At 40.1% G+C, this 23,137-nt stretch overlaps 1 protein-coding gene across 1 annotated transcript in view; it reads left to right on the top strand.

Annotated features, from left to right (window-relative positions):
* cnih3 (cornichon family AMPA receptor auxiliary protein 3) overlaps window positions 1-23,137 on the top strand; it is a 74,288-nt gene that overhangs the window by 23,135 nt on the left and 28,016 nt on the right. The window contains 1 exon segment of the mRNA XM_047574269.1: window positions 5,627-5,674. Coding sequence (XP_047430225.1) covers window positions 5,627-5,674 — 48 coding nt within the window.

Genomic DNA, 23,137 nt, shown 5'->3' on the forward strand with positions numbered 1-23,137 from the left:
TGCTTGACTTGTAATATATTTTATTCTACACACTATAAAAGCACAGAGCACTTTGCGTAGACATAATTTCACACATATCACTCCTGCGCAGGAAGACACAGATGCCCTGTGATAAAAACATATTTACGGTTTTCAGCGTATTGTTGCCTTGAGTGTGATTTGTGGTTTTTGCTCACACAACACTCCCACGAGGGTCCCCGCTCTTACGTATTCACACGCACTTTATTATGAGGGAATAAAGCCATAGGCAAAAGCGCTGGCAATGAAACTAAAATCAGAGGGATAGCTGCAGAAAGAGAGGACCCTGCTGTGCTTTGTTTGTTTTTTCATTCGAGTGTGTCGTGAATGTGAGCTTTAAGTAGTTTTGCCAGATACAGCTGATGGGTTCCAGCCCAATAGCTCAATCAAAATGCACAAAAATAAATAAATAAATATTATCGATATTTTGCTCAGTACTTCAACCACCCAGATTGGTTCCTCTAGTGTAGCCTTTCATAAAGGGAATATGGTTGACACATTATATTATATATATTATATTATCAGTGGTTTTCAAAGTGTGAGACACGCCTCCCCTGGGGGGCACCTGGTTAGCTAATCACAGTGCATGTGAGGGGCAAAATGGGTCGATGTTTAGATCAATTATTTAAAGTTTGTGGTGGATTAATATTTCTCAAACTGACACACTTTATTTAAAAGTATTATTAATTATTATTTATGTTCTGACTTCGGGGGCGGTTTGATGGATAGCCTCCCGTTGGCCTGGCTAACAAACCGGAGCCTAGCTGGAAGGCTAGCCTAAGGCCAATTCATTAGCTGGCTAATTAGCTAGCTAATTAGCTACATTGGGCAATGACATCGACCATAAAAATAATTTTCCAAATTCACTTACCAGATGGTCTTGTAGGAGGTGCAGCAAAGCAGACAGCTTTTTTTTTTTTTTTAATTATCCAAAATGGACCAAAATTGACCAAACAGCTTTTCCAAACACTGCTTGTCATGTGAAGACATACAATGCAACAGGCATCTTTTTCTTTGCACAAACGGATCGCCTTCAGCGCAAATTCAGATGTGAGGTCCTACTTTAGCTGCAGACAGGATAAATTGTTCAGCAGTCTGAGTGACTCAGGGGCTCTGGAAGGTGTAAATGCACTTAGGTTTGGGTTCACATTAAAGTTAAAGACAAATTTGAAAAAACACCAAACATTTCATTCACCCGGCCAACTTTATTTTGATAAATCCAGCAACCGTGACTTTGAGTGTTTGCGTTATTAGCATAAAGTTCATTTAAATCCCACCAAGGACACAAGTGAGAGCTGCTTCTGTAGTCGCTTCACACCCACTCACCCCCTCATCACTCCATCTCCCTCGCTGCTCCATGACTGTCTCTCCCACTCAGGTTCAAGTCTTACTTGAGTCTATGGGGAAATTCATTTGACAGCATTTAGACATCAAAGGTGCCCTCTACAGCTTCATCTTTAGGTGTTCAATGTCCAAGCTTGCAGTGTAGTGTAGTTAATCTAAACTACCCACTCCGTCCATACCTCCCTCCATGCCTCCCACTTGTCATTTACAAACACAACTTTCCTTACTTTTCGACTCTTGTTTATACTTCCGCAGTGCTCTCACGCCTGTCAAATAAATTCTCGCTGAGTAACATTTCAAAGAGCTATCAGCCTAATTGCTTGCTAATGAGTAGACAGTTGCAGGAGTGCGTTCACATGTATGCAACAAACACAAGCACACACTGCTGGCTTGAGTGGAGTATGTATGTGTCCTCATTCAAACCTGGCAGGCAATAAGGGGGAGAGGGTACTATGCAGAAGTGGTCCTTGATGAGGTGTGCTGTCTCAAACAGAAATAGATATTAGTGGTGGAGATAATTGGCTATCAGACCGGGTCTTTCATGGCTGTTGCGGTCTGTTTTTGTCAGAAGGACAGGAGTGTGTATGCATTTGCTATGTGTGAAGTGGTTGAGGTCACAAGAAGGACAGAGGAAAGGTTGAAACTCTGTCTTTTGAAGCACATGAAAGACTTCCTGAGCACGGCGCAAGGAATCCACCACTGAATATAAATTCTTACCCTAGCCCCACCTTTCAGTGTTCACTCCAACTGATCATGGATTTCTTCCAAGATGCCGCTGCCTCACATTGCACATCAGAGCAAACTACCTCAGATGAAATGGCTTCTCCTCATACTTTGAAATGTCTGAAATAATGGAGTTACTTTCTGATGGGATTGAGAGATGAGGTAAAGTCCCAAGATGCTTCACATGGTGATGCTCTTCACTCATCAGCAAATTTCAGCGAGCACGCCGAGACACAAAAGTGCACAAGAAATGATTTGCTACAACAAGACACAGGGGTTAGTCTTCATTTTTACACCATTTTTCACTTATTCTCCCCAATCTCTCCATGTGCTGCTACTGGTGTAGTGCCTTTAGTACTCTTGTACCTCAAACTTGTCTGCAGGAACTTCTGGTTTCATTATTTAGAAAGTTAGCATGAATTAATCATGTTCCAGGAGAAACCTCTGTATCAGCCTGTACTTCTTAAAAACAGTCATGAAACATTCATCTTTACATCCTCATCAATGCATATTTTAGGAAATGACATATGAGCCTTGAAGAACATTTCAACCATCCAACCATCAAATACCAAATATTGAAATAAGATCAAACAAGTAACAATATTTGGTTCTAGTATTTAACATGGATTAAATATTTATTGCTTGGGATGAAGCATTTCAAAAGGGGTTCCGTCTGCTCCCTGTCAGCAGTGGAACTGGTTGCATTGTTGTACATATAGTGTGTATATATACTGCATATATATGTGTATGTATATACATATACACACACACATATATAGCCAAACCCGAACACAGTATTCGGTAAGGCACAAATAGCTTGTTTTTTACAAATACAGATTTCATACAAACAGTTTTCAAATTATTTGTATTTGAGAAAAAGGAATGCATCCTATCAAAAAGCTGCGCTTCCTCATGTGACCGCACTGAATATTTGTGTGCCTGCCGTTCAGGAGTCAGGGTGAAAAGTCTCAGCGCCGTAACAGAGGAGGTTCTGACTGGACGAAACACAACCTAACTGCATCATCATTTTTGTCGAATAGATTTTTATTTACGTTAACTGGGTTGTGGAGGCAGCATATAACTTTTAGGGAAGCAGAGTTTAACCGGGAGATTATTCTGTTACGTTATATTAGTACTGAGACGTCTACAGTCAGGTTCTGTCATGTTAGCGTTCGTTAGCTCAGTAATTCAAACTATTGTCAATTGGTAAACTTGTCCCACACTATTGTATAAAGGCCTCATTCAGTCACCAAGAAAATACCTCTGTTGCATTTATGAGTTGACTTATAAATGACAAATTCCATTGCTGGTTATTAAAGGGACGACGAGTCCTTCAAAGGTTAGAGGTTATTTATTCAACCATACATAGCGGGTGCAGTACACATTGATATGAGAGGACGTTCCTATAGGTTATAGCTACATGAAGACATAAGTCTAACAATAACTATTAAGTACAATACAAGATAAAGGTTATGCCAACATATCACAGCTGCAAAAACTTATAGTACATTTGCACACACAAAAACAAATTTGACGGAAACATAATGATTGCTACTGACTTAAGCATGGCCTGTTTTTCACTCCTTCTGTTCATGAATGTCCTTACATTATTCAACAACTATAGAAGTTGCTGGACTAAAATTAGGTCCACTGGTATGAAAGGGAAAGTACATACAGTGGATCAAAGCGTCAACGGTAAGTCTTTGCCCCGAACAAAGTTCACAAGTCATGGTGTTACTCTGAAATAACTGACTGAGTGGACTGAGTGGATGAAAGCTACCTCTCCTTCAGGCCAGTTTGTGATTTATGCATGTGCGGACTAATGCAAAAGCACGGCTGCGCGCACGGTTCCTTTCATCCCTCCATGCTATGGAGATGCATCAAATTGCCCTTCACATCAAACGCAGACAAACGCACAACGCTCCCGTGGACGTGTGTGAAAGGCTGCGCTTTTTAGCTGCAAGACCTTCGCAGCAAAGCAGCCAGTCACAGACCGAGTTGTAGCAACGTTTCAGTGATTATTCCTGAAGTGTACCAAGCACTATGGAACCTGCAGTGAATAGACGGTGCATATGATCTCTAGAGAATTTAGATCAATTTCTCAACAGGAGTTCAATGCCTGTGCGTCCTTGTGCTCTTTCCATGATGAATTATAGGCGTGGGCGACGGTGACGCTCCTTACACAGCTTCTACTTAAAAGCTATTTTTCATGGCATTTGTTCAGTCAGCATTTGACAAAATGATAACATGGACCTCTAGGACACGCAGAAAACATTGGCCATATGCCTTTCTTTCTCCCATCCCAGTGAGAGGCTACTTCTGTCTCTGACTGTAACATAGTTCAGCAGGGTTACGTTCTCGCTGTATCTGATTTATGGGCTTTTCCTTTAAAACTGAGTAGGCTTGTAACTGGTCTACATGATAGATGTAGATGCTGTCCGTCAGTGTATGAAAAAACCTCGTGGAACTCACATGAATGCTTTGTTCATGTGCAGCAGTGTGTTTTCATTCCAATTATTTCAGCACATTTTGCATTTTAATCCTGTTTGCCTTGTTCAGCTTTGATGCTTTGCATGAGACTACATTTTAAAATATATGTGCAGCACTGTGCAAAGGTTTCACGCAGGTGTGAAAAAATGCTCTGAGCTGAGAATGCTTTCAAAAGTGGAAGCGTTAATAGTTTGTTTTCATCGATTAACATACAGTGCAGTGCATGAGCAGAAGAGAAATCGGAATCAAATCAATATTTGGTGTGACCACCCTTTGCCTTCAAGACAGCATCAGTTCTTTACTTTGCCCCTGGCGGAGCTAGCAGTGCTGCCAGTCAAAGCCAGATTTCACCATCCTGTTAGTTAATATTTGATTTCCATAAAAGCTCTGATGAGGTACCAGCTGTTGGAGTCAGCATTGTGGCTGAAGCTGATTTAAGCATTTTACAGCTTAATGTATAGGTTGAGAATGTGAAAATATGGAAAAATGGCAATTTATAAAAAACATAGTGGCAGCTGCGCTCATGGTCTTGACACTGTATTTGTGTTTATGTCCAAATCAGGCCTCAGAGTGGTGACATCTGATTACCCGACCACCATACAAGTTCATGGATCTCCTCTGGAGTTAGAAATATTAATGGTCCCACCATCTAAGTGTTTAAAGTTCCTAAAAATATACAGTATTTCAGGATGAAAACCCAAACAGCTTACTGCCTCGCATATCCATATGCTTAGCCAAACCCGTTAGAAAATTTCTGATGGCCACTACCACCAAGGAGTGTCATTGCTATGGGGTGGGGGTGTCTGGTCTGGTCAAGGTGGGTGCTATATGTCTAAGTAACATGAATCCACATGAATGTCAGGTCCAAAGGTTTTCCAGAAGAACACTGAATTGTCACAAGATGCTCGATGTTGTATACTTCCTCCTGTCCTCCTGTCACTTATGGTTCACATTACATTAGATTCTGGAAAATACATGTACACAACAAGAGGTTCTGGGATTCCAAGAGTGTTCTAACACAACCCTTTGCCTCTGTTTGTTTTCCTTCCAGAGGGAGAGGCTGCGGAACATCGAGAGGATCTGCAACTTGCTGAGGAAGGTAAGCAGTGAAGGAGAAAGCGCATCTGTGTTGCGCTAGCTTTGAATCTCTTCTAACAGACAAGCTCGGTGGAAGAATATGTACTACAGTGAAAACGTACATTTGAGATGGATGACACGTTCAGTCAAATCACGAACCGAATTTTGTGGTAATATTTGATTTTTGACTTTTTTTTGACTTTTTTTGTCTGTTTCTTGGGTCGTTCACCGTTCCACAGGCCTTGCTTCAGCAGTTCAGTTTTCGAATAAATTTGCACAGTGACGCTTATTGCCTCATGACATCAAAGGTGGAAACAGAATGAGAGGTCCTGTGCTGTTTCTCTGCAGAACCACGCGCCCTGTTTCTGTGTGTGCCCTCAGGTCTTGGTATAAGGATGAGTAGTGGCCTCCTCACAGCTTCAGTGTGACATCTGTTCCCCCCCCCCCTCCCCAATCTGAAACCCACACACACCATATTTGTGCATGCAAGTGTGTGTCTGTGAGTGTGTATACGTGTCTCTTAAATGCTGGAGGTTCATTGGACGAACAGCTGATCTTGGTTATCGGTGTTGTCAACTGGAGCCCTGGGGCCCTCCTCTGGACCCTGGGGACGATGTTTTCCCTGCGGCACTTAGTTCTAGAGTTTTGGAGATAAATACACACACATGCACACACACAGTCCTTGCAGCTGTGACCTTCTGTGCAGAGTTTATTGGAGGTGGCTTTTGACATGCAACTTAAAAGGAGTATACTACCTATTTTCATGTCCAATTTATATATTTTCATAACTACAAGAACCCAGCAATCCATCATAGAATCAACATCCCATCACAACCTGCATCTAACCCACAGGAAATACAATGCTGATTATTGATTGATATTGATTATTGGCTGCATTATTTTGTCCATATGGCAAGTTACCATGGGGCCACTCGCCTTGTCAGGTATTTGACATAATTGTGTGCCCTTAAGCTAACCGCAAGATAAGGTCGATCCTTCTTAATATTTAGCCCATGTTACAGTGAGACCTAAACTGTGCTGCTTTAACGTTATGGATTTTTGTTGGACCAGCGAAGCTAAACCATCTCCTACATCTCAAATTAAATAACTTTCTAATTTTACAGAATGCTACCCACCTTTTTCACACCATTAAGGCTGCACTGAAGTCTTCTGCTTACTTCACCTGCAAGTCGCTGGCAACGTTTACTGGCGACAAGGCAAAGAAGAAAGTTCCATTTTCAAATATTTGGCCAGTGCTGAATTGAATCTCTGTTGATAGTAGTGAAATACCATTCAGAAAAGCTGGCCTGAGGATACGGCACAGTTGAAGCACAGCCGCGAAGTCGTGAAGCACCAGACACCACGCTTGATCATTTTATCCTGTGTAGAGCATAATAGCTGATGACAACTGATGTTGCATATCGGGAGGTTCATAAAGTCTCAGCAAAACGACTGTCAGAATTATTTTACTTTCTTTCACAATGTCTGAGGACAGCCACAACGTGTCCTGTTATGTTAACCAAATCGAATAAGTCTTCAGAGTAAATGTGGCAGCATTATGCTTGCGGAAAGTTAGTGCGGAGTTGCTCCATTAGGACCTGATTGAGCTTTAGGGGAAGCCAATGGGATGGTCAGGCTTTATGCGGCCATCTGAGTGCAGTGAAGTTGTACTGGTTTATAACATAACAGTACTGACTCATTGTAAGACTGTCCAATTGTGTGCAGAGGTGTTTTTTTCTCTGATCAGTTAAAATACCCAATACTAAAATCCTAATAGTGTGTTAACAGTGTCATACGCTGATAAAATTTGAGACTGTAATTATGGGAGTGAAATGTTTTAAATCCTTTTTTGTGGTGGCCGCAAAGGCCAAACTGAACCACAGCTATATCTAAAACCAAGCTAAAACAAAGGCAGCTGGTCTACTGACACTACTACTGAATCAAGAAGCTTCAATCGTTCTACCACAGTTACTTATAAATCACCATGTTGTTTATGTCTTCCTCAATGTGTGAGATTACTGTTCAACAGCATTACCTACTGGCTGAATAACTAAAGCACAGAGGAGAAGCAAGAGAGGACATCACTGCCAAGAGCCTAGAAGGATAGGTTCCCTTTACATATATCAAGTTCAATTCACACAGTTTACGAGCTATACACTGTGCTCACTTTCAGGAACTATCTATTCACTCGGTAATACTGCACACCTTTCAGTGTGGATGCCCGAGGTCCTGATGAAGGAGGATACGCCGCACTGTGGAGTTTTCCCCTTCTTTTTTTCTCTCAGGTCTTTTTTTTCCCCTCTTCTAAACTATTGAGCTCTCTCCAACTGGCAGAGCCACTGCACTGTAGTCCTGACTGATTTGGTTAAAAAGCTTTGGCTGCATTTATTTATGTTGGCATACACTATTTTGATTTTTTCACTGCAGACACATACACAGGCAGGCTCATGGACGCATGCCATTTTTGTTCTCAGTGGAGAGTGTGTTGTGTTCTGATGGCTTTTGGACAGCTGCAATCCCATGACAATAGCTTGAGGGGGATATACTGTGTTCTTTCATCGTCACTCTGTGTGTGTGCGTCTGCGTGCGTGTGTGCATGTGTGTGTGTATTAGATGTTCAGTCTTCTGGCTTGAAGTGATGAGCTCGTGCGTTGTCACAGCAACGGAGCATATCTTAGTGTACTCATTAGCGCCTTGCCTTCCTATATTTTTGGGTCTGTCTTGCCCCTTTTCCTTTCTCCGCTCCTTTTTTTTTCTCCTTCCTCTTCTCTCCATCCCTCCTTCTCTCCACACGCTCCTAAATGTAGTAATGAGTGGGTGTCGAAGGCATTTCTGAGATGCTGCGGGTAAATCTGAGTCGCTGCCATGCTGTCTCCAAAGCAGTTTTGGCTGTTTTACACTTGAGTCTTGAGGTGAATAAATATCGGCCAATAATCGGCCAATAATCAGCCAGCTGAAAAAAGGGTGCGTGTTGTTAGGATTGTTAGGGTTTAGAGTTTGGTTACCTGAAATTTCTTGTTGCATTTTGTAATCTGTCACTTCCTTGTATTTAGGTCTGTTTTACTTCCTGTCCTGTCTTTTCTCTCGTTCTTTTGAGATGAACTGAATGTTTCTCTTGTTCCTCTTTACACATTGGTCTTTGTGCACATCTAGTCCATCTGTTTTTTTTGTTTGTTTGTTTGTTTCGGTTTTCTTTTTGTCTTTTTTACCGACTTTTAGATTACTTTGCTTCCTCTGTTGGAGTATGTTGTTGGATTTATGCGTTTATATTGTCATACTCTAGTGGCTTTTAATGCCTCAGTGCAATATACTAAGTCCTACTTCCGACTGTTAGAATGGGGCACCACAGGGATCAGTCCATGGTCCTATACCATTTTCATTACTGAACTATTATTATTTCAAAAAATAGTAACAAAGAAATAAAGAAATAATATAGGGCAGAAATGTATATGATTCATGACAAAATTTGGAAACCTGGATTTCTGTTTTATAAAATGGAACAGAAGGCTAAAACCAAACTTTCTTTGAACAAAATCCCATTTTGAAATAAATTATCTGGCAGAATTCTTGTCCACAGAACTGACCTGCAATGTAAATCTAAACTTTGACCAACAATACTTAATAACCAGTAAAAAAAAAAAAACAACAAAAAACAACAACAAAAAAAACGGATAATGAAAAAAGGATAACAACGACACAATAATTATCCTAATTAACCTTCTGTTCTAATTCAAATCATATAACACATCAGTGTTAAATCTTCAAAGAAATGAAGGGCACTCTCCCATACCTTCATTCCCTGCAATTTTAATCATTATCTGATGTTGTTGCTAGTGTGATACCCCATGAGAGTACTACTCTTCATTAAGGGGAGGATGGAAAATATGACACAGAATGCATTTTAACAGACACAACACAGAATTGCATGTTTTCTTATTGGGGGAGGGGAAGTTTCATGTTATGTGTCAAGATAGGTTGAACAGTACCTCTTCCTCTCATTTTTCGGACCTTTCTGCTCCAGACTCTGGATTTTACATACTCTCTCCACTTCCACTCCAACTGTGCTCTTCATTTCTGTCTTCTCTAGCTCCCTGAAGTTATGTGTGTATGTGCATGGCCCTGTGGATCCAGTAAAGATGACCTTTAAACTTTTGGCGTATTATCTGGGTTGACTGAAGGGTCCAAGGTTTCCATGGAAACACCAAACCACTGATATCAGTAAATGATATTGTTAGTCTTTGGCAATACCACTATTTTCTGTGCATCCAGTGACCTGGTGGACAAGAGATGAGACAAATATGCAAAGAGATTAAGTAACAGCGGCCGAATTTATCCAGTGTAGACACCCTGAGGACAGGATCACAGTTGCTAAAGTGTGAGCCGTAACACAGCCTGTGCAAACTGATTTAAAAAAGAACTGTGGGTCACACATTCATGGTGCACCTCCTAGCCTCCTGAATGTGACACTGGGCAAGTCAGCAACAAATTAAAAGTCATAAGATGCAAGCGAAAGCAAAAAAAAAAAAAATAAAAAAAATAGAACAGAATTAGGTGGCAGTCATCTACATAAATGACTGAAGTAAAATGAATAAAAGTCAGTAATTAATGCTAGCTGAAGGTATGGTGATTTGGTTCAAATGTTAAACAACAGTAGCTGTGCAGAAAAAGTAAGGCTTTTATGAAAACAGCAAATGAAAATTGCTCACCAACACACAAACCATTCAAGAGCCGAATCTCTGAGAAGAATACATACAGTAGTAGAATCTCATCGGTTATGGTTTAGGGAAGCATTACTTAAAAGTACTTTTTTTTGTAAAAAAAAAAAATCTAAACCAAAATGTGTTTTGTATTTTTTGCTTATTGATAACATCAATCATTTATGTGATTGGAATAAGTGTTTGTGTCATCTAAATAGATAGAGGCCTCATGTTGGTATAGCCACCAAAATAATGTATAAAGCATCATGAGAGGAACAGCTGGTGATGAAGTATGCTACTGTTCTAGTTACTGAATGACCGTCCTCTGGTGCTGGCTGTAGTATCGAGGTAGAGGTATAGAGACATTTACTGATAGCTGCCAGGTCTGCAAGCTAGTTGGTTAAACGCATCTGTGACATGACCCTGATTTAAGATGCCACAAGCTGTATTTTTTTTTCTAAGCATTGTCTAGATTGAAAGCCTGAGGCAAGCGGCCATCAGAGTCAATCAGTCAGTAGAGGAGCAGAAGAGGGATGGCACTTTTCGCTGCTGGGATCCCATGTGTCTCAATAAAGCTCTCCATGTTGAAAAATGAGAAATTGAACTGAGAATAACAGTTTAAGAGAACTAAGCTGATGAAAGTGAGCTGTCGGCACTTAAATATGAACTGCTTTTAGCCTGAATAGCTTGAACAAACAGATGAACGTAGAACACCATTGTGGAAAAAGAGGCATTTTCCGAACATCTCTATTATCTGTTTCAACTTCAGTTGCATTTTATGATTCAGGGGAACTCATGTTGGATTTCTGTCTTTAAAGATTTAATGAATATAACTTTTAGCTTCCCAGAGCACCATGTATTTTCACTTGTGGCCTCATGCTGCTTGAGCAGGAGGAACTTAAAAAGTACAACTGAGAAATCATACATTTTTGAACAGTCCTTTTTCCCCCTCATGTTAAACCGTCTTTCTCTCTGTACATACCCTTGCACTCATAAGAGACAGACCACAGCCACATAAGAGCACAAACATAAAATGAAAAAGGAATTCAAAAACAGTTCTCGCATTGATCTGTTTCCATTTGATAATCTCAGTGGCAGCAGAAGGCACAAGCAGTGAGCTTCCAGCGTGACTGATCAGTTCAAAAGAAGCCACCTTCAGTCTTGCTGTGTTGTGTCCTTCAAATTTAGTTTGACAAGAAAGGAAGTCATTTCACAGTCTTTAGTGTGTACTGTACATACTGTATACGTGTGTCAGTCTCATTTACTGTATATCAGTGAGAAGGACCGAGCTTTAATCACATTAGGGACCAGCTAATGCATTTTGATTTTTACATGGGATTACATGGGTGAAACCTAACTGAAGAAGGAGAAAAAGTTATTGCATATTTCTTCTCTTAGGGTTGTTTAATGTGTAGTCTGTGTGATCGTTTTTTTATGGGATGATTCATTTCAATTCAATTTTATTTATAGCGTCGATAACAATACAAATAGTCTCAAGATGGTGGCCTGACCTGGACTGAAACCCCCTGAGCAAGTAAATGATCACAACTTAAAGCACTAAACCCGAAAAAAGGCAGGACTAGATGGTTATCACTCTGTCCGTACGTCTCGGACAAGAATTCATAATAATCACCTGATGTGACTGTAATCATCTTGGTCAGTTAGCCAAAATCACATTTGTCACAGTTACCTCTTAATCATGGTCAGAAGTAAAGATGTAATTTTTTGGTCTTATTAGGTTGTTAAGATTCAGTACACAATCAGCTTTAAGCAGCTGAAGCTTATTGGCGAAGACAAGGGAATGTGATTGAATTTGATACGAGTCATGAAATCGAAATGACAATAAAATACTATCTACTAATATTACTATACTAATATTTACAATATCATATTCAAAGTTTAGACTAGCTTTAAAATGTGTCAAGAGAGGTTGTATGGTGGGACACAGGCGCAGGACTGTAGCAGATGAGGCAGGGGTTCCAAATAAAGATTTAATGAAAACAAAAGGAAACAAAAGGCGCTGCAGAGGTGGCAGGTGCATTCAAAACAGAGAAAAATCACAAACAGGCACACATGAACAGAGGGAAGATGTGACACAGGTGAAAGCAATCAGGGCAATCAACAGAAAACAGGAACAAAAGGAGGTTAACAAAATAAAACAGGAAACTCAAAACATCATGGAGAGAGACACAGAATCATGACAAAATACCTAACTGCTCGGATACATAAAGCACATAGATGAAGACACACTTGTGCATGCACTTTGAATTATAAAAGGGCAAAACTTGCAGACACAGCCCAAAACAACAACGGCGTTCTATCTGCTGCTGATAAAACACCGTATGTGAGACTATGTGTGATAACAGTGAAAGAACAGTGAAAGTTCCCTGCCAATCACATTAATGGGCTTATATGCAAACCACAGTGCTCCCTTGGTCCTGCGCACTGTTATGGGAAAAGAAGACCCGAGAGGTGAGGAACAGGGTGGAGAAGAGCTGAGAGATAAGAGGGAGAGAGAGAGAGAGTGGGGAAATGAGATGAAGAGGTAGAAACACGAGAGGCAGGCGATGATGGTGGAAGAGGAAGAGCGACGGGGGAGGGGTAGGGGGAGGGGGAGGGGGAGGGGAAACTCCTCTTTGACGAGAAAATAGCAATCGCTGTTATGCTCAGCAAGGATTGAATATTAACAGTGTGCTGCATGAGTTGCACCAGAAACTGCCACGGTTTCATTCATTTTTTTGACCGTTATGGATAATATACAACGTCATTTGTATTTTATGTGCAGTATTTGAAAATTAGTCCCACAATAAATGAGTCCTAAGCATTATAAGCTTAGTAAATTTATGTCAAAGCTTCGACCAAAGAGCTTTACAGAATTTACTATTACAATAAGATGTAATGCAGTCAACTCACAGTCATAGCATGTAGGCAGGCTGCTGGATCCTTCATACAGTAAATAATGACAACATTCACCTTGGATAAGAGCGGCTTTCCTGAAATCTTAAAAAAGTAAAAAAATAAAAAAAAGAATCAAACAGCAACAAAAAGCAGAGGGGTTCTCAGTGTCCGTGAATAACAGCATTTCACAATCATTTTTACAAATAGCAAATTCTGTTTAAACCAGACCAGTGGATCAGCTGCGCTTATACACCGATCAGCCGCAATATTTGAGCACTGCAGTGTAAAGATAACTGTGTAGGGTGTAGAGAAAGAATAGCGATGGCCTTGGCCAAAGCTAATGAAGATCCAAATAAATGATGATGATGATGATGATGATGATGATGATGATGAATAAAACCACTGACAGGAGGCGAAAATTGCATTGACCATTCTGTTGGGAAACTTTTGGACCTGGCATTCATGTGGATGTTACCTAGACATGTACCACCCAGCTAGACCAGACCAGATACCCCCACCCCGTAGACTTAGACAGACTTTATTCATCCACAAGGGAAATTGCCTGGTCACAGTAGCTCAGTTGTACATAAAAAAACATCCAGGATGACCACAAGCAAAAAGCAAAAATGAAATAAAATAAAAATCTAATAAAATAAAATAAAATAAAATACAAATAAAATCTACAACATTTGCATATGAACATATGTACAAGAAATAGAGACAAAAGTAAATATATATTATATACATAGGAAGATTAATATGGTGCAATAATGTGCGTTAACATTAATGACATGGATTATTTGTTATAGTATTAGCAATGACACTTCTTGACAGCAGCAACCATCCCCAGGAGGATGCAGCCTGACACAGACACGCACACAAAAATGGTTTAGGAACTCTAAAAAAAGAAACATGAAGAACAGAACAAGGTGTTGACCTGGCCTCCAAATTCACTAGATCCCAAACTGATCAAGTATCTGTCAGATGCTGTGGGACCACAGGCCACCCTCAGAAGACCCATGTTCATTCTCCTTCACAGCTTTGGGTGGTCATATCATTATGTATGATTGGTGTGTATCTTATCATTGGTATATCGGCTCACAAGTTGATTTTTACTCAGTACATTTTGATACAGTCTATGGTATCTGCTTGACAAATTAGTACCATAATGACAAATAACAGTTGTATCCTGTGATTGGTGAAACATGCATCGAGTGTCCGGAGCAGTCCTCTGGAAAATTAGCTCATGCCCTGTCAAAATTTTGTGTACGTTATTTGAACCGACTTTACACTAAATGATAGCAAAGACTTTCCAGCCCGCCGCTGTTGTCTAGCAGCAGCATGCGCCGTTTATTGACAGTGATATGCTTGACTGTGTAACAGATGTCGTGTCATGAGGGAAGCATACACGCACCTGAATAAAAATGTAGTTCAGTGTGTAAACACCATCTGCCGGCACCTGGTTGATTGTACTCAAGCGTACTGTCCGACTACATACTAAGCCGTGATGATAGATGCTGCTTTATTCATAGCAGCGCTTTACTCTTAACTTTAATAGCAGTGTGTGCTTATGAATGGAGTGAAATATGACAGTCAAACTGCCCCATGAGGTTCTACTTCCATTCAACCATCTGTCCACCCAGATGACACTTAATATAGAGTGCGTCCCTCCATATGTACGAGCAGGAACGTTCCTCTCACCATAACTTTTCTCAAACTCTACTACCAGATTCCAAATAGTGAGCACTGCAGAAACAAGGAGTACACTCTCTCCTGGAAGTTGCAACAGTGTTGAGACAAGCCCAGGGCTAAACGGCTTTCAATGCACATGGGACACTTCATAAATAATCATGAGGACTGCTTGGTTAACATCTTGGCAGGCAAGTGGTTTCGGGTCAGTGCTGACAGTTACATGAATTGGGTGAAATTATGTGATAAATCAGAAATTCTGCACGTGCTTCAACCTGGAAACGTAAGTACACAGTTTGTTTTCTTTCCTTTAGAGCCAAAGGCTTACTCCACTGTACATCACCCCATACAGCAACTAACTTCACAATTAGATAAGTTTGATTTGAAAGGCAATAAGGGTGTTTTCAGACCATGCATTAAGAACCGATCTGAGCGCCCTGATCACGACAAAGATAGGTGTGAACACCTCCTGAGACATTTAAAACAGTCTCACTCCAGCTAAGTCTCATTAACACTAGAAATCTTTTGTTACTTCTCTGATGGGCTACACCGACAAATGTCAATGAACCTCCCAAAACCTGAACTTCCCACCATTCCTTAGAACTGACGAAGCTATTCAGATGAGTGACGAAACCTCTTCAAGAAATTCTTCTTCCTTCCTTTTTGGATATTCTTTCATTACTTCCTACAAGTCGACTCTACACTGATATCAAGGTAAAGCTCTCTCTGGGTTCCAGATGGAGCTAATCTGGGAGGGTGATGCAGAAGGGTCAGGTGTGGAGGGTTGGAGATGAGGACCATCCCTTGGAGGTCCATTTGAAGTTTCAGTATAAAGTCTCTGCCCACCTCCTTCCCTCCCAGACCAACCTCCGCTCTCCCTCTGACTCATTCCCTGGTTACTTTGTCCTTTGTGCAGGTCACATCCATCTCCACGTCACTCTTCTCATCTTCTTTGGCTTTAATCCTCCCTCTTGCGTACACACACTGTACACACACACACACACGAATAAAAATATACCTGGCATGCAGGTGATGCAGCCCGTGTGAAGGGTATTGTCTGATGTGGGGCCACTGAGGGCCTGTCCTGTATACTTTGATAAAACTCTAAAGTTTGCAAAAACGCAGGATCCAAATGAAAGCTGGCTGCATTGCACAGATGGTGGTTTTGTTTTAGGGATTATAGGTCTTAGTAAGCATGCATGACACACAGACATATGTATAGATCCAGGTGGATGCATTTAGACTGTGAATTTCTCTTTTCAGATTTAGATTGGTTTAGACCTGTGTAAACAAGTCAGGTAATGAGGACTCCAGTGGATAGTATGGATGTTACACGGGGATACTTTTGATTTCTGGACCCCTATTCTGAGTATTTTAGCAGTTTACAAAGCACATTTGGCAAAGAGCAAACACCCTAGATTTAAGTAGTTGAACAAAAACGTATGAAACATTTAGAAATGACATCCCTTTTAATTCACACTCCCTACTGCCTAACTGAAAATAAAATAAAAAAAAGTCTTTCCCTACAGTGTAAAACATTCCCACAGTCCCATTAAGTTAATTTCATATGTTTTCAAAAAAGAATATTAAAGTAATCCACTGACTGGGCTTCTTGTGAGTTTTGTCAAAGTTCACAATCGGGCAGTAACAGGGGTGCTATCTTATGAATATTGGGAAATATTGCCACCATTTTTGCATTTCCTAATCAGACAGAACTCTTTCTACAAAATGACGATGCCTTTGAAACAAGGCTACACAAAGAGGGTTAATGGATGGGTTTTAGAAGCCGTTTTCCTACATTGGCCTTTTTTGGTGGATCAGATTTGAATGTCCTCCCCTCTAAATGCCATTAAGCAGAGGCATTGTTTCAAATGGAGATGCCAACCTTTGCACATTTTGTCAATATATTTTAGAATAAACGTAAACCAAAACATCAGTGCATTCAACTTACAATGGAACTGATATGAATATAGTGGTAGTTGAAATAGTGAGGAATTATGAGTTCAGTGATGAGATAAAATGAGTTTTCTTCAATGACTAATGTAACCTAATATGTTTTTTTTTCTCTTCTTTTGGACCTCCCTTTTTGCCAAGATTTCAGCCTTACATAGTGTCTGGGTGCATTGTTTTGACTCAAAGCTATCGTCACATTGGGTTGTCATTTTAACAGCAGGGTTACTACAATCCAGGTTTCTCTCCAACTTCAGTTTCGTGAATTTCCGCATCACTGTGTAGGATGACATAGTGAAATGTCCGTGGCTTTATGTGAATGACTCCAAAGTGAATTTCTTATTGTGCATCCAAAACCAGATAAAAAACACAATTTTATTCCTTTCCTTGGATAACAGCATCACCTTCAAAGGAAAAAGCCCAATTTGTGACAATTAAAATCATTCTCTCATGAACGCAATGAGGAAGTAAATCCGCCAGCAACAGACTACATTTAATTTTCTTCAACACTATCTTCATATTTTGCTGGTATCAGACAGAATTGTTAACGCGTTTTCATCTTCATTCACACATTGCCTCCGCTCTTGCCAAATGCCTCGGGGGATGGGAATATATATTCTTCGCAACAGTGTAGCAATGCATCACGCAAAATCAAAAACGGCACATTTGTCCGTGATGATGAAAGTAATTGCCAGAGTTACATAGCCGTAGCGTCACATGCAAAGCGTGTAGCTTAACAGAGCAAAGTGTTACTGCTCAGGCATCCGTAAAACTGATCTTTTGTCTCATTTTCCTTTGTGGATTGTGTGTCCCGCTATTGAACTGCAAACAGTGGTGGGAAATAATCTATTCTTGATAATATCTTGGACCATCACTGCTCCTGCTGCTGTCAGATGGGGAGTTTCCATTGTATTTACTTGTGTTTAAACAATGAACAGAGTCTGTACATTATACAGACTCTGTCATAGCCATAGTCCTTCATATTCTCACACAGTCTGTAACTACAAGCATGTGTCTCCTGTTCTACTTTCAGAGTCAAAGAGCCAACATCTGCTGTACCGGAAAATAAGTATGTGTTATTGTGTGCACTCATCTATGGAAGAGTCTGTGTCTCCGTGCTTATGTGTCATTAAGCGAGACACTGAATCCCTTTTATCTCTGTAGCGGCAACAGACTTTTTCTTTTTTTTTACAAAACTATCATTCATGGCTGTCACATGATCTATAGTTAATTTGTTCTCATTATTATAATTATTACATCAACACAAGAAAGCACAGTAAGTGGCAGCAGCAAGGCAAAAAGGATTCAGTCATGGAGGCTTTGCTGTGTTACTGCTGCATAGTTTCACAATTCCTAAAGCAATTGCTTGGAAAATTTAAAACAGCATTATCTCCTTAATCATTTAACGTCACAAGCCAGGGCACACTTAGGATATCTGGGCCATTTGAGGCAATGTTTCTCTGGTCCCCACTTAATTACTGTAATTTGTACATCTTAGTAGAATCTCTGTAGGCTGTCTTAGGCAGTGGACAACTATAATCATCATCATCACTTTTTACCCAAATAGCAACAGCGCCAGGCACATGTGAAGAGAGGCAACAAGAGGACGTCACAACAGGGACAGAAGAACTCGGGTCATTATCCCAGTATGATTAAATCTGATTTGATCCCCATAGTGGAGTGAACTTGTTGGTTTGCTCTCCTGTTTTCATGGAATCACAGTCACATGTTTTAAATAAACCAAAGCAATATTTCATGAAAAGAAAATCTGTCAGCGTTACTAAAAAGGTCAGGTGCTTGAGAAAATTCTGTTCATCCTCCGGTGGCCATGAACAACTACGGCTAATTCCACTGTTGAGAAGCTCTCTTACAGTGCTTGGATCATCATGTTGAATGGATGATGATGATAGGGGGTACTTATGGGATGACTTCGCAAGGAGACAAACAAGAAATAAGCAAGAGTGTTCCTTATAGTGCATGAACATTTCCATTCCTGCATCATGCCACTGGCTAACAGGGTACATTTTTTTTTTCTAGTAACAGGACAGGGTATAATCAGATTGAACGGCCAGGCTTGCCAAAGACAAGGGGATGCAGAGGAAAGAGTGGGAGAGGAGGACTCATTAGCGTGTCAAGAGTCTTTGAGTCTCTGAGCAAAAAGACCAGGCAGAAAAACAAAAGGGGGGGCAGTGAAGGAGCGTGAGATGCTAACAAGCCGACGTGACACATCAAGGTAAGCTATTGTTTCTACATGACAGCCCGAGCAGGTCAGTCACTACAAAATACTGAGGAATTGTGTTTACATGGATGATGACACACCTAGTGATTTACCCTAGTGGGGTTGTAGGAATGAGAGTGGATGGTATGTATGCATATGCTTGTAGGTGAGGAAAGTCTGACTGGCCTCCAAGCTGTTTCAAAAAATTGTCCAATACTGTGTTTTTGGTTTTGAAATACATAAAGCGTAACATAACGTGTTTGTACCAGGAAGTTTGAAATAAGCAAAACTTGCTGGCGCACATCTTGATTAAATCACTACCTGACTGTAATGGTGGGAACTTAAATAGCTATGCAATGTGCTTGTTCAACTGCAGTGATTTTGTCAGTTTGTTAGCTACCAACACGGAGAACTTTAAACATGTATAATGCATCAGATAGCATAGTTTTTTTTTTTTTTAACTTAGATTTGAATTATTTATGTAGTTTGTTTGTTATTTGTATGTAATTTTATTTACTTCTAATTTTCTTTCTATTTTTTCTCTTGCCCCTGAACATTGACAAGGAGGACATGGAGTCAAAGCATGCACGATAACACTGTCACATCAGGTATCCTCACAATCATCCTTGCAATTACTTACTCTGGAATCGTACCACATGTATAATTTGCATTTCTTTTCTTCACATTTAAAAATTTGATAGAGGTAATGGGGGGTTTAGGCTTCTGTGTCAATTAGACACAGAAGCCTAACTGTGTCTATATTATAGTTACTTAGTATCTATATATTATAGTTACTGTGGGTAACAATCTGGGACCTGAGTGCATAATTTTGTTCTATGTTATGCTTCTGTATGGTTGCAAATGACAAACAAAAATCCTTGAACCCTTGAACCCTTGATTGGTCCGCTTGGTAGTAGCTATTTAGCTTTAGTATTTCCGGATGATACGTCTTTGGTGAAATTTTGTCGAAAGTTTCATGAGTGATCCAGTGATCCAAAAACAAAACAATTACATGAGGAACTCTTTCTAATTCTGTCTCATCTCTTAGCAAGACTGTGACCTTGTCATGGGCTATCAACAAGACGTGATAGTGCGTGTCCGTGTGTGTCTGTCAGAGTCGGAAAGCTCTACTTGACAGTCCCCACTTTGACAGCCATCTAAAGCCTTCCACTCCAAAACGACACAGCTTGCCTTTGATTTAATTGACACTGTAACAGAATTACTGCCATCTATAAAGTGAAACGTCAACTGGAAAATATTATAGTTAGCAAAGGTTTCAGTAGTGTTACCAAGAAAATTTTAAAAATGATAGTGATTAGAATAAATACCATATTTTTTTTCTCTGTTTGCAGTTAGTCAGTAATCATTGTTTTATTGGAACTGACAGCAGTATTCCCATACAGTATGTCTGCAGTCTCAAAACTCCATCTGAGTATATGAGAGCTTGTAGAATATACTGGGCCTAGGGCATGTGGCCTCACCAACTCGTGTGGAAGGAGAATGTCATCAACACAATTGCAGAGGGAAGACTCTTCCATTTTCATGCCTATCATTTCTTCCCTCGGGGCGAAAGGGCATCAGCAGAGCACAGCTGAATACTGTTGCGAGCTGAGTTTATTTAAGCTGAATAAGAGCCTTCTTTGATGTTCCAGCTCAATGGAAAGTGGTCTCTCAGCAGCTGGGCGATCAATGAAAGCAGTTATTGCATGGGCTGTTGTTGTGCCAGATCCTTATATCTTGAAATCTCGTTAAGTTTCAGGATTTGGATAGAGAACTTTTTTAGCTTTTAGATTAAAAGAAAATTACAGTTCACTTCAAGTTTTGGTACCATTCAGATCTTTAGTTCTTGGAACTTCAAATAAAATCCTGATATGTTGGATAAAAATAGGTTTGATAAGAACAAAAATACAGCTTATTCTGACTTATTACTGTACATCAATGCTTACTTCAACTTGATTAATTAACCCTTGTACTACCATGGCAGCATACCCGTGGCCTTCCTACGCACTGGGATTACTGTACCAGAGAAAATGATGGATACAGTGGCAGTTTGAGCTGATCTGGTTACATTATTAACATGTTCACCTCCTGCATAGTCTGACTATCTGCCTTTTTAGGCTTGGTGCCGTGTTGGACCTAATTTTAGCAGTGTTGGCATATTTTTAGATTTTGTTGGCTACAGTCTTACTACAACTAAATGAACAGATTTTACCAAAGTCAATCCCACATTGTAGCAAAGAGTACTTATATAAATAAAAAACAAAATCCATATGACTTCTTAAAAGAAGAACACTACAATCAAAACGCTCATTACATTAAATATTTGACTATTGAAACTATTGAAATGAGGGCAGCTGGACTTGCAGAGTTTTATTTCTTCCAGCTTCTTTGGACGACCTGGATGACTGAGACCCTTCACAGACATATTGGAAACTGTATTCATACATGTGTAAGTGTCCATCTGTTCACTGGAGTCAGTACCCGACAAACAAACAAACAAAAAAATAATGGTCTTAAGTTTTGAGATAGTTGTTGAATGGTATGGTCTGTGTTGCATATGGTTCTTTTCATAGATTCTGGAGGAAACGTACCATTTCTTAATTCAACACCCTAAGAACATTAAGACATTTTTTTTTGTGCTTCGAGGCTTTTGTATCTGTTGAATTTGGCACCATGCTCCTAGAAAACAAAAGTGTTCTCATCGTTGCTGGTTGCAACTTTTAGCTGTTTCTATGGCCCTGTTCAAATGGCCAGCTTTAGGTACATGTGTTGAGACCTGGCATTAACATGCGTCTCCAGATCCGATCTCAGTTTCGCACTTTGTATTTAAATAAACTCCAGCAAGATATTTAATAGCATCTGTCTCTGATAGATCTCTACCACTGCTCCAGAACTGAGAACAGCCCTGTGTTTTATGTGTGTGCCTCATGACCTCATGATGGTACACAAGTTATTATTTACTGATTTGCACCCTGGCGATAGACCTGAACAAAGCTCAGATTATAACTTCAAACCTGGAAGTTTCTATATGCACATATCTGGTAATAAAGAATAAAGGCAAAGAAAAGGAAATATACTTAACTTCAGCATCAGCATGATCACATCAGTAATTAACCACATGCTGACATGTTTTTAATGACAGAATCACACTCCTATGGTCATATGAAATACTGTAAATTGCTATTATTTCGTTAGATATCAGCTACGATGACATGATATTTCAAATATTTCAAACTCACTTACTGTGCTTTTTACTTTGCAGTTATAATAATGGCTATGTATTTATTTTCCTGAATGAATGAGGCAAAGCTCCACTGACACAGGAGCACCAAAGAAATGTGGTAAAATGTGGACAGATCCGAACCAGACCACCACCAAATACGGTTAGAGGTCAGATCTCTCAAACACGACCTCAGTGCATCCTGGTTGTGTTCACATCTGTCCTGTAAACTGGGCACTTGGGGGCCTATGCTTGAGCTTTGCTCTGTATTAGCACATAGCATTAGCCTACAGTTGTCTCCAGTATATTTCTCTAGTGTTATATTATTGTTATTTTCTTATGCGGAGAACTTGAACAGAACAGGACAGAACGACCCCCACACATGGCAGCTTTAATTCAGAAGAGCTGGTGTTTTCCTCTAATCACATTCCAGTTTAGTTTAATGCAGTTTTACTTATTTGACTTCTAGCTAAGCTACATCAAGTTGAACCTACGTGAAGCCTCATCACCACGTCTTTGTTTCTGAATTCGGTTTGAACAACTAAATGAACTTTGCGGGTCCCCAATCCACAGCCTCTCAGTGGAGAATCTTTTAATGGTCCTAAAATATGTGCATTTATTTATTTATTTTGCCAAACTTAATTACAGTGGCCTGGTCTGAAGTGGTTTGAGACAGCAATTAGCGACTGGGTCTGTTTTGATGTTAAGCAGGGGAGGAAAAGCTGCCGCAGCCAAAATGAACATCCAGCGAAAGAGAGAGAGTGGACCTAAATGAGTTAGCTGGAGATGAGTGTGGTGCATGTGATGAGGCTG

Source organism: Mugil cephalus, chromosome 21 (genome assembly GCF_022458985.1).
Source record: "Mugil cephalus isolate CIBA_MC_2020 chromosome 21, CIBA_Mcephalus_1.1, whole genome shotgun sequence".
NCBI lineage: Eukaryota > Metazoa > Chordata > Actinopteri > Mugiliformes > Mugilidae > Mugil > Mugil cephalus.